At 39.5% G+C, this 13,425-nt stretch overlaps 1 protein-coding gene across 1 annotated transcript in view; it reads right to left on the reverse strand.

Moving 5' to 3' along the window:
- UBE2W (ubiquitin conjugating enzyme E2 W) overlaps positions 1 to 13,037 on the reverse strand; it is a 69,923-nt gene extending 56,886 nt beyond the window's left edge. The window contains exon 1 of the mRNA XM_070802708.1: positions 12,921 to 13,037. Coding sequence (XP_070658809.1) covers positions 12,921 to 13,022 — 102 coding nt within the window. The 5' untranslated portion in view covers positions 13,023 to 13,037. The remainder of the gene's footprint in view (positions 1 to 12,920) is intronic.
- Positions 13,038 to 13,425: the final 388 nt, after the last annotated feature.

Raw genomic sequence — 13,425 nt, forward strand, 5'->3', positions numbered from 1 at the left:
AATATAGGACCCCTAAGATTATTTAAAACAACAACAACAAAACAAACCCAAAACCCAACAACCTTAGATTGGTAACTATTCACATTCAACTCCCAAAATTCCTGATATAAAATGTGTTTGTCCAGATACACAACTGGCACAGAAGAATCACTCAGCTCACAGCTAAGCCTGGAGGGTCACCCAGCAGCCACATCTTCTTTTTTAAAAAACATGTATGTATGTATTTGGCTGCACTGGATCTCGGCTGCAGCATGCAGGGTGTTCAGTGGAGGCATGTGAACTCCTAGTTCTGGCCTGTGGCATCCAGGAGGCAAGTTCCCAGCAGCCACATTTCAAACGCATTTCCTTTACTAATCCTCCTCCAGAAAAACTCTTACAGCAGATATTTTGTTTCTTTGTATAAAGTAGCCATCAGAACAAGAGATTTTTGCAAGGTAGTCAACATTTGCTCTGATATACAGAAAACCCATGTTTTCTGATAGAACCCTAATCAGCCAGGAACATAAAACAGTTTTAGTCTCAACTTTGGTTCTTAAAAAGATCTCTCCAGAGGCATCAACTTTGAAAGGTCTACCATCTCCTGAACGCTAAATCTGGCCCAAGGATAAGTATTATATCTTATACAATTTACATAATTTGCACAGCTAAAATTTCCCACTGTAGCTAGATAAGTTTTCAACTTAGGTAGCAGATAAGGCTTAACAAGGTGTTGAGAAAAATTTCAATATCCAGGATGAACACCAGACCAATTACTCTCTGGGGATAGTTGTTGTTAAAGCTCCCTAGGTGTCTTCAACATAATTCCAACAGTGAAAATCACTGACTTGCACTATGTGGGTAAATAAAAACAACACCACCACCAACAACTGAGGGACAGTATCTAAAGCAGAAAATGGAAGAAGGGAAACAAGGAACCTGACCAGAGTGACATTACATTCTACCAGTTTTAACATGGCTTCAACACATTTCAGATCAAAGGGGGACTGAAATTTAAATCAAAATATAGACATTTTACTTTTTTCATTATTCACAGTAGTAACATTCTATAAAGTCACAGCAAATACTTAATTAGCAAATAGTGAACCACTGTTCCCAGGGGAAAACAGGGTTAGGTTCCTGTAATCCTCTGCTCACATCCAACCAATTAATAATAACCTTAGTTTTTGTGTGCTCCTATTTAAAGAGTTCTTAATATATATTGCTGACTCAACACTGAACCCAAGGGCAACAGTACATGCCTAAATGAAGGTTATCTAATACACAGATTTTCTGAATAAGACACATCAGTCTTCTTGGAACTAGAAAGATTGAACAGCACTCCAGTATACTTGAGGGCCACTTTAAACAGTGAAATCACCAAAAGCACAAAAATGTGAAAAAAGTGGCAACAGATACAAGGAAGGATATTTGTTTATTATATAACAGCTGAAACAAGACAGTGTTGCTCTGTTTCACCTGAGCAGGGCACATGCACACCCAGCAACTCAAATCTTCCCACTCTGCACATGTGTGCAAATCACCCCAAAAGCACCATGAGATTGATTTCAGGGTTACAAATAAATGTTATCAAGTAGGTGGATTCACAAGTACAGAATCCATGAATCATGTGGATAGACTGTAGAAATATCAAATCAAGGTAGCTCAAAAGACAGGAATTTATGAGGTTTCCACTAAGCAATATGAAGAGCAAAGATGGCACCAATATGCCCAGCTACATAATTTTCTCCACTACAATCTTTAAATTGGTTTCTTCTATCTAAGGGACATTTTTTCTATAACATTTTTTCTCATATAAAATCCATATACTAAAAAAGAACTATATACTCAATTTGCTCAACGTATGCCTTCCATGAAGTACAAAAGTAAACATTTTACCAACGATCACTAATCACAAAATTCAGCAATGATTTAAAGGTATGATGGTTGGACTAGATGACCTCTAAAAATGTCCAGTGGCTCAATGCTTTTGCAAGTTTAAAAACCAAAGTTGATATATGTCTATTTTAATTACAGTAAAAGTCAACATATGACTATATTCTTAGTAATAGTTTATTAGGATTACAATCACATTTTTTAGTAGTAGGGCTACAATATAAATCTTATCTGAAAAACAGATAGTAGCTGCACTCACCAAAAGAAATAACTTGAATCCAGTTGAGTATTATCAAACCTGATGGATCCTCATCATGGATCTATACAACTTTGAAAACAAAACAACCTGCCATATTAATGCTATAAAGCTAAATATGCCTCAAACTGTATACAAAAGTTAACTCAAAATAAATCAAGATGTAAACGTAAGAGCTAAAACCATAACACTCTCAGAAGAAAAGTATAATAAACTGCAAGTCTTCATGACCTTGAATTAAGTAATGATACAAAACAAAAATACAAATGAAAAAAGAAAAAAACTGGACTTCATCATAATTAAAAATATTTATGCTTCAAAGGATACCAGGAAGAATGTGCAAACATAGCTTATAGAATAAAAGAATATTTGCAAATCAAATGTCTAATAAGTTCAGAATATACAAAGAAAGAACTCTCACAAGTCAACAATAAAAAGATAATTTTTTAAATGGCAAAAGATTTGAATAGACATTTCTCCAAGAAATGTACCAATAAAAACAAGAAAAGATGTCCAATATTAGTCATTAAGGAAATGCAAAGAGAAACCACAATGAGATACCACTTCACACCCACTAGGACAACTACAGTTAAAAAAATGGACAACAAATATTAGCCAGAATATGTACAAACTGGAAGCTCTGCACACTGCTCATGGGAAAGTAAAACAATGCAGCAGACACGGAAAGGTCCAGCAGTTTCTTAGAACATTAAACGTAAGTTACCAAATGACTCAGCAATTCCACTCCTAGGTATACACCTAAGACAAATAAAACATGTCCACACAAAAACATGTTTATAAATACCCACAGCAGCATTATTCAAAAGGTAGAAATAATACAAATAGTCAATTAACTGACAGGAACAGGAAACAAACCAAATGTCAATTAACTGATGGATACACAAGCTGTGGCATAACCATAAAATGGACTATTAGCCTAAAAATGAACCAAGTCCTGATATACAAGCTACAATATGGATGAACCTCAAAAACATTATGCTGAGTGGAAGAGGCCAGTCCCAAAGGCCGTATATTGCCTGACTCCATTTATATGAAATGCCCCAAATAGGCAAATCTATAAGGATAGAAAACAAACTAGTGATTTCCAAGGGTGGGGACAGAGGAAGAAGGGGACCAGGTAACATGATACACTGGGAACAAAGTGACTGATAACGGCTAAGAGGTTTCTTTTAGGGGTGAGTTTATGAATATATTCTTTTCGTGACCATGGGTATGAATATGTTTTAAACGCCACTGACTTTTATACTTTAAAAAAAGGTTAAGTTTTATGATACATGAATTGTATTTCAATTAAAAAAGGGAAAAAACTGAACTTGCCATTTAAAATTGATATAGAAGGCTCAAAATTTTACTTGGCTAATTCTCAAATTTTGAAGAGGACTGGCAAAGAATACACGCTGATTAGAAATCGTACTTCCTTTCTGCTCCCTGTGGTGTGTAAACACAAGGAGAGACTTCATATAAAGGAAATCTGCTTTTTTGGTAGACTTTGTTGGTAGGCAACAAAGAACCAGGAATCAAAAATTTTTTTAAGTGAATATCTGACAGAGGTAGTTTACACAAATAAAGAGGCCTACAGAATTATAAGATATAACTCACAAACAATTCCAAAGATCTATGGCATGAAGTGATTTGTAATTTTACCCCATATGATGGGTTTTTTTAAAAAAGGTTACACAGATTTTAAGTGGCAGAGCTAGAATTCAAACACAGGTTATCTGAATTCAAACCTGTACTTATTCCACTGACAGTTACTGAAGGTCTACCACATGCCAGGCACTGGGGTATGTCCAGCAGAAACAGTATATTAATTAACAATATGCCAGGCATATAAAGATCAAATTTAGCAGGTTAAGGGGCACTGCAAATGCCAGGGATGCGAGGACTATCTTGTACTGGGTGGTCAAGGACGGCTTCTCTTAGAAAACTACATTTGAAAAAAGATTTGAGACAAAAAAAGGAAGTGAGCCATCAGATAAGTGGAGAACAGCACTCCAAGTAGAGGAAATAACAGGAGCAAAGACAAAAGGGAGGTCCATATAGCTGCAGAGAAGTGAGGAGGGCAAGGTGGAGCGTGGTGAAAGAGATAATGTAAGGCCTTTCTAGATCACTAACAGGGATTTTAGCTTGTATTTTCAATAAAATAGGGAAACCACAGTATGGATGTGAGTGAAGTAACATTTGACTTTTGTTTTGAAAGAATCTAAATGATGAGTTGAGAAAAGACTGTAAAGGAACAAGTGCAGAAGCAGGGAAACCAGTTAGGAAGCTATTGATATAATGTAGATGACAGATGATGATGATTTACATCAGGTAATTATGCAGGTGGCTCCAGTAGCACAGAACCTGCCTGCCAATGCGGGAGACGTAAGAAACATGAGTTCAATCCCTGGGCTGGGAAGATCCCCTGGAGGAGGGCATGGCAACCCACTCCAGTGTTCATGCTTGGAGATCCCATGGACAGAGAAGCCTGGCAGGCTACAGTCCACAGGGTCTCAAAGAGTTGGACACAACAGAAGCGACTCAGCACGCACACACACAATGATGCAGAAGAGTAGATGGCTGCATTCTTGTTTATTTTGAAGGTAGAGCTCAACAGAAACTGCTGATGGTTTGACTATGAAGTGGGATGAAACCAAGGTTTCTAATTGAACAACTGGAAGAATCAAGTTTTGCCAAGCACCATATGAGGAATACTATAGAAAGGTTTGGGAAGGTTACAAATGCTTACCTCTCTGCTCAACTACTTTTGTCTTAATCACTACACTACACACTGGGTTTTGTGCAACACAGCTGTTAAGCAGTGAAACAGAGCCTGAATCCAGGTCTTTCGATTCTAGATCCTGGGTGCTTTTTTCTAATTAAGTTTTTATAAAAGTAACTGAATGAGAATACAATTTTTCTCAGGAGAAAAATAACTCAAAGGCATGCGCCATTTGCTGGTACTCCAAAAACAGCATTCACAAATAAAGGCCATCAAACAGAGACATTTTAAAAATACCCGACAAACATGAACAAGTATTACGCAGATAAAACAATGAAGCAGACAATGATATAAAAGATGCAATAAAATTCATCTAAGCAAAGGCTCAACCTAGATAAATACTATGTAGAAGTGTATTTTCAGAAAAAATGCCAGGGCTTCCCTGGTGGCTCAGTGGTAAAGAATCTACCTGCCAATGCAGGAAACACAAGTTCGATCCTTTAGCAAGATCCCACATGCCACACATGCTGCGGAGCAACTAAGCCTCTGCCACAACTAACAAGCCTGTGACCTAGAGCCGGGAAACTGCAACTACTGAAGCCCACAGTCCTTAGAGCCCCTGCTCAGCAATTCGAGAAGCCACTGCAAGAGAAGCCTGCGCTCCGCAACTAGAGGAGCCCCCATTCTCTGAAACTAGAGAAAAGCCCACATAGCGAGGGAGACCCAGCACAGCCAAAAGTAAAATTAGTTCTCATCATAAGAAAAAATATTTTTAAAAAATAAAAGTGCCAGGTCATCCTTCTAAAAACTCTCCTTAAGAATAAAGAGTATCTTTGAACACTAAAGGTTTGCCATTATAGTTTTATTCAACAATCAAGTATATGCATACAGAACCTTTGTAAAAATTTTGATAAAGTAACTTTATATTTTAAAATATAAGGAACACTTCCCTCTCATTTTCTTAGCTATAGAAGCAATAAAATATTTTAGTGAATGGTAAATTATTGATTAAAGAGTTAAATAAGTATCTCCATGATTTCTCTACAAGATCAAACTTGTTAGTATGTTCATCTTAACAGCATCAGCTTCACTACTCAGTTGCTATACAATTTTGGGTAAGTCACTTCTCAAATAAGTGCTGCTGCTGCTCCTGCTATGTTGCTTCAGTCGTGTCCGACTCTGTGCGACCCCATGGACTGCAGTCCACCAGGCTCCCCTGTCCCTGGGACTCTCCAGGCAAGAACACTGGAGTGGGTTGCCATTTCCTTCTCCAATGCATGAAAGTGAAAAGTGAAAGTGAAGTTGCTCAGTCCAGTCCGACCTAGGGACCCCATGGACTGCAGCCTACAAGGCTCCTCCGTCCATGGGGTTTTCCAGGCAAGAGTACTGGAGTGGGGTGCCATTGCCTTCTCCACTCAAATAAGTGATTATTTATCAAAAATCACTCTATTTATTAGACTGAAATGGGATTTGACTTCCCATTTTACAAGGCTGGAGTAAGAATCCAAAGAGAATGTAAATACTTTGAAAAACACCAAAGTTATGGCACACATAAATCAAGAAAATCAGCCAACTTTGAGGGGAATATACATGTAATATAAAAATGAACTTTAAAGTATTTCTTTATAGGTACTCGACCTTTCTATTAAGAGAACTGTTTATTAGATTTCTCTAAAATAGAATTAACGCAGAATCTGCTGTGTCACGTGATGGACAAGCACGCACTGTAATCACTATGTGCACATTTAGGGGACAATGAGAGAGGATTTTTTTTTTGGTTCTTATCGAATCTATGGCCAAGGAAGTGGAAGAGACCTAAAAAGTTAAAATAAGAGATCCAAACCAACACTTTTAGGACAAAAAATAGAAGGCATCTTGTAAAGCAACAACTGGTTAATAACAAAAAGAAAAATACCACAATGACTGCTGTGAGAATTAAGAAAAGATAATGACCCCAGCTTTATGCTTTTATTCGGTGAAGTCTACTATCTACTTAAGTTTATCACTGACACAGAACATCTTCAATTCTACTCTTTGCTGTTTCCCTTTTCCTTCAGCACTTGCTCCAACAGCTCTGTGCTGGCCCCATTCCCGGCCAATATCTAGCCAACCTTCTCAGGTACTATAATTCTAGGTATACTCCACAAGCCTCCAGTGCTTAGTAAGCCTCAGGATCCGTGATGACAGTCAGTTTTCTCACTTTTGATTAAGCTGTAACCCTTCATGATGATATCAACAAATAGTCATATGGAATCTAATTGTCAAGTAATATGACTATAATAATAATGTCAGAAAGAACTCATACTCTTATCTCTCAATCACTTCCCTGGGGCTTTCCTGGTGGCTCAGATGGTAAAGAATCTGACTGTAACGCAGGAGGACCCAGGTTTGATCCCTGGGTCAGGAAGTTCCCCTGGAGAAGGAAATGGCAACCCACTTCAGTATTCTTCCCTGGAGAATTCCATGGACAGAGGAGCCTGGTGAGCTACAGTCCATGGGATCACAAAGAGTGGCTGAGTGACTAACACTTTCACTTTCAAGAACCCACACTCTCTCCCTCAATCGCTAGAACCAACAATTTGAGTAAACAACAATGCAGAGTCGTGAATAACCCGAAGTAATTTATTGTTTCTAAGTCATCTAAAAATAAGCACATATTCAAAATCAATTTCCCTCCATCTAGCCAAATCAAGAGTCAGTATAAGACTCAATTAACAAAGAGGAAGAAAATGAAGAAAATCCACAGAGTAATTCAACTGATCATTTCTCTCAATTATATCACTGCTAAAGTATCAACTACTATACAGTGACGTTCTAAGATCTTTAGACATAAAACAAAGGTAGCTTATTATCTAAAATTAATAAATCTAGGTGGTCAAATTAGAAAAGTATACCAGGTGTACTAAAAAACTTCCAACATAAAGAAGTCTGAATGAAACAGCTAAAATCTAAAATCAGAAAATATATCCAGGAGGCAAAATTAATTAATCATTTCATAATATGAAATGAGCCCATGGGGAAGAAAAAAAAAGATTAAGAACAAAATAAAAAAAGAAACATACACAAAAAATACAACTTTATGGTTTAGCTGAAAACAGAACGCCCTAATATTGCTCCACTTTTAAGAAATGTTTTGAATCACATAAAAAATTCACTCTAATAATACTCTAAGAAAGTCTGTACCAAATAATCTAAGTCCCTAAAATGCTAAATCTAAACAACTGGTATGACCAACTTTCCACTTAATAGTTTAAGATTTCTAGAATCATCAGAATTAATGTAAATCTACTTATTCAACTCCTGTTAAGTTTAAGTACCATCATGAGCCCACCATTCTCTAAGAATGGTTTCTTAAAACAAAATCTAACCATATCTTACTTGGTGATTTGTGTCTGTTCTAGGAAGAAACAGTAGGGAAAAGATGAAAGAAAAAAAAGCAAAAATAGGAAAAAAAAACATCTCAAAGGGCTCAGAGAAATCTGAAAACCACAATCCTGAATCGTATGTTGAAGAACAAATCGTTTCTTAAAACAGAATCTAACCATATCTTACTTGGTGATTTGTGTCTGTTCTAGGAAGAAACAGTAGGGAAAAAATCAAAGAAAAAAAAAAAAGCAAAACTAGGAAAAAAAAATCTCAAAGGGCTCACAGAAATCTGAAAACCATAATCTCGAATCGTATGTTGAACAACTCTAGCAAATGGAGCAGAAGTTTACCCAGCATTATGGGTGTACCAGAACACTGATCCTCATTCCCAATGTTTTGTTGTGAGCTGCCCAGCCAGGTGCTTCCAGCCTCCAACAATCTCATCCACCCTGGTGTGCAATTCAAAAATTATTTTCTATGTGTGCTACAATGTAAAAAAAGGTTGTAAGGCACCCATAGAGTATACTACAGTAGTTACAATGTCAGCTTTAAGATACATACTCTCCAAAAAGAATCTGAAAAACAACAGATATAACTGTATATCTCATGCTGTTGTTGTTGTTTAGTCACTATGTGCAGGTGTGCTCTGCTGCTGCTAAGTCACTTCAGTCATGTCCGACTCTGTGCGACCCCATGGACGGCAGCCCATGAGGCTGCCCCATCCCTGGGATTCTCCGGCAAGAACACTGGAGTGGGTTGCCATTTCTTTCTCCAATGCATGAAAGTGAAAAGTGAAAGTGAAGTCGCTCAGTCGTGTGCGACTCTTAGCAACCCCATGGACTGCGGCCCACCAGGCTCCTCCATCCATGGGATTTTCCAGGCAAGAGTGCTGGAGTGGGGTGCCATTATGTCCAACTCTTTGCGACCCCATGGACTGTAGTCTGCCAGGCTCCTCTGTTCACGGGATTCTCCAGGCAAGAATACTGAAGTGGATTGCTATTTCCTTCTCCAGGGTACGGTCCGGACCCAGGGATCAAACCTGTGTCTCCTGCACTGGCAGATGGATTCTTTACCACTGAGCCACGTGGGGAGCCCTTTCTATCTATCTACATATAGATATGTATAACTGAATCACTATGCTACACACCTGAAATTAACATGACGTTGTAAGTCAACTATATTTCAATAAAATTTTTTTAAAAAGACAAAACAACATACTCTCCAAAAAAGAAATTGAAAGTCCACCCTTACTTGCTATCCTGATGATCCTTACGGCTAAATTATTTCATCTTTATCAATACAGGTAGTAAGTCTTATATACATTTGCATAATATGCATACTTTTAAAACACAGTTCCTCTTACAGGTTAAGTAACCTCTTCATCAGCAGTCATACCCTGGTGTGGGTAAGATGAAGAAACCTACTGAAAACGTTTTAGGTAAGGACATGGTTAAAGCAGCATTCATGTATAGCTTACTTTTTCCTAAGAACTCTAACTAAAATTCAAAAAACATTTAGTAGCCTCCTTCCACAAGTTTTCTCTATAGCACCATAGCCGTCTAACATAATAGCAATTAACTTAAATATTTTCTTCTTACCCATCATCCATAACCAGACTATTACATCCACAAAGGCAGAAACCTCATCTGCTTTTGTTCATCGCTGTATCCTCAGCACCTAGATGAATACCTGATATTGAGGGCCCTCAAAAAATAACTCATGCGTAAATGAACAAATATAACCTAGTTGTTGTTTGATGTATAATTTATTTGTCTTGAAGAGTTAAACTCTGTTATTAAGATGGTCAGGAAAAAATTTTGTGCAAAGACAAAGAATAACCACACAGAGAAGTGCTGTGTTTCAAAAAGCCTGGTTAATCTATACTAAATATTTTTCAAATACTATCAGGAGAGGACATAAAAGAAGAGAGAACCCTTGCACACTATTTGTGGGAATGTAAATTGGTACAGCCATTATCATAAACAGTAGGAAAGGTCCCCAAAAAGATGGAAATTAGAAGTACTATATGATCCACTACTGGGTATGTATAAGAAAACGAAAACACTAATTTGAAAAGATACATGCAGCCAAATATTCACAGCAGCACTATTTATAGTTGTCAGGATAGGGAAGCTACGTAAGTGTCCATCAACCAATGAAGAGATAAATAAGATGCTGATGCATGCATGTGCACACGTGCACGCACACACATGATGGAGTATTACTCAGCCATAAAAAAAGACTGAACCATCTGCAACAACATGGATGCATGTGGAGGGTATAATGCTCAGTGAAATAAATCAGAGAAATAGAATATTCTCTATAGAATATTCTACACTGTAGAATATCATTTACATATCAAACCTAAAAAGTAAAACTAGTGAACATAACAAAAAAGAAACAGACTCACAGATACGATTAGTGGTTACCACTGTAAAGGGAAAGTGACAGGAGCGACATTGGAAGACAAGGTTAACAGGTACAAGCTAAAGTACAAACTACTATGTATAAAATAAATAAGCTACAAGGATATATTGTACAGAACAGGGAATATAGCAAATATTTACTAATAGCTATAAATGGAGAATAATCTTTAAAGTTGTGAATCATTATGTTGAACACCTGAAACAAAATATTGTAAATCAACTATGCTTCAATAAAAAACTTAAAAAATAAAAAGATACTACCAGAGAATCTGTATCAGGTACTTCTAAAATACAAATAAAAGGAAGAATTTAGTTTTAATTAAAAGGGAAAATACCAGTTTTCCATTCCTCTAATCAGAAGACATAAAGGAATAAAGGGTGAAAAGACAGAGGTACTTGGGACACAGAAAAATGCAATATTACACTGCCAAGTATTGTGTCTATTGCTTAAGTCGCCATGTAAAATTCCAGACTATCAACATTAAGTTTTGTACTCACTCAGTTTTGAAATCTGCTTTTTTCCAGACACTAAAGGTCTAATTTTAATCAGCAAATCAGTTATCCCTATACTCCTCTGCCAAATATCATCACTAGTACTGTGGATTTTTAATCCTTTTATTCTTAAAGAGAATGGTTTTAATCTTAACACAAATAATCTTAAATTGGTCACATAGCCGATCTACTATTCAACTCGTGTTCTACCGTTCCTTTTTTGGCCTCAAATGACGAAACCTCTCTAACGTCTCTGGGGAGATTACGGTAAAGTATAATGTTTCCTGAAATTGTTTTTGTTTTTTCTCTGGACTGTTTCATGACATCTCTTCAACTAGGAATGTTATATACAATTGCTTTTTTTTTTTTTTTTTCTATTCTGCAGTAAAGTCCAGAGGGAGAAGCAAAGGTAAAAAGAGTCTTGTACGGAGAACAGGCAGAAAGGGGACAGATAACACAAAAGCAGAGAAGTAAATGCGAAGCAAATACGTGCACAAAAGAGGAAGAAGATTCAGAAAAGAGCTAAAAGAAAAGCACTGTTCTCGCCTAAAAAGAGAAAAAATCGGCAGGGGGATAAGGAAACTTGCTTATTCTTCTAGAAACAAAAGCATATAAAATCCTTCTAAGAAAAACGTGGTCTCTTTAAGATGCTGTTAAAACTAAAAAGCGCTCAGCTGACACTTCAAAGGGGAGTTCTGCCTTCTCTATGTTCTGACAGAGCTAGTCTTCATCTATAAATTAAATGCAAGCTATAGATAATGCAGAGTTAATCTCTACAAAACTGCAATTGTGGATGCCATCTTTGTCTGTTAAAAAAAAAAAAACCACACAACTCTTTGGATTTGGAAAAAGAAAAAAGAGTCTATTAAGTTGGAAAACCAGAAAACCACGCGTTGCCAAGTCAGGTAGCTATAACATGGGTTAACAAACGCCTCTTACCAAACTAAGGTGCCACTAAGGTCTGGGGAAGAAGGGCAAAGGGCTGTAGCCTAACCGCGACCGCAAGGGTGGGGCACTGTAGGAAATAAAAAGATTGGAGGGTGAGCTATCCCGGGAGGTATAGGGGGCTGGTGATCCGTCCTTCGGGGAGATAGCCAGTTAGACGGCAAATGATTCTGAGGGGTTCAGGGCAGCTTCAGCGAGTGAGAAAATGAGCTGCGGGACCTCTGTGGGTTGAGAGTGAGAAGGCTGACAGAGGAAGGTACCCCTGGGGCATAGGACTAAGAGTCAAAAGGAGAGTCGAGGGACCGAGCAGCCAAGGAGGCCGGGCGTGGGAGGCCTGAGTCGAGGCCGCGAAACGCCTTTGCGAACAGCCGCCTTCTCCCGGAACGCCTTTTCGGCTCCCCACACTCAGCCCCTCTCGGGGCCGCCCCTGCCCCGGCGACAACGGCGAGAGCAGCTGTTTCCGCCCAGCCGGGGACCGCGGTGGAAAAGGCATCCCTGGGCCCGGAGGCAGGCAGGCGACAGTCGTCCGTGTAAGCCGTAGGTGATTCGAGACCAACGCCGCGGAGCCAACATCAAACTTCGCCCCTTCCTCCCCTTTAGCCTTCTTTATCCCCCAACTTCCCGGCCGGCTGGTGTCCGCTTCGACCGACCGAGACCACCCCCCCCTTCTCGCCGCCTCTCACCCCTCCCCAACGCCCTGAAGGTGGGAAGGACCGGTCTCCGGGGCCGCTCTGGAGCCCGCCCGGGTGCCCCACAGACCCAGACACACCCCCGGAGGAAAGGCTCTCATCCTCCCCGCGGCAACGGAGCCCGCCCAGATGCTGCAAACTCCTCTTACCTGCATTGACGCCATGATGGTACCATCCCCCCAAGGCCGGCGAGGCCAGAGACGCAGGGGGTGGAGCTGCCGTGCTCGCGTCACGCCGCGGGGCCCCAGCATCCCGGGCGCGGGGGGCGGGGCCTCCGATGGGAAGGGGATAGCGCCAGGGGATTGGCTGGCGGGCTAGGCGCCCGGGCGGGGGAGGGGCAAGCGAGGGCACAGTGAATGGCGCTGTCCCTACCTTCGGTCGCATAGAGCTCTCCGGCCTCCACCAGACCCCACTGTCTACCTTGATCACTTAGGAAACGCTGCCCGGGTTCTGACCCGAACCACGGTTGTTATTTTTTTCTGTCTATACCCCGAGATCCTGATGATATCCAGGCCCGTGAGGTTTTTGTTTTCCCAACCACAGGTGTTAAGATTTACAGATTTTACCTTTCGTATTCTCTTTCCACACCACCATGCCCACTTTCACAGCTTTGGGCAAGATGAAACTTCCTGCTGGGCTGTTTTCTGCTCTTTA

This window comes from Bos indicus, chromosome 14, assembly GCF_029378745.1.
Source record: "Bos indicus isolate NIAB-ARS_2022 breed Sahiwal x Tharparkar chromosome 14, NIAB-ARS_B.indTharparkar_mat_pri_1.0, whole genome shotgun sequence".
Classification (NCBI taxonomy): Eukaryota; Metazoa; Chordata; class Mammalia; order Artiodactyla; family Bovidae; genus Bos; species Bos indicus.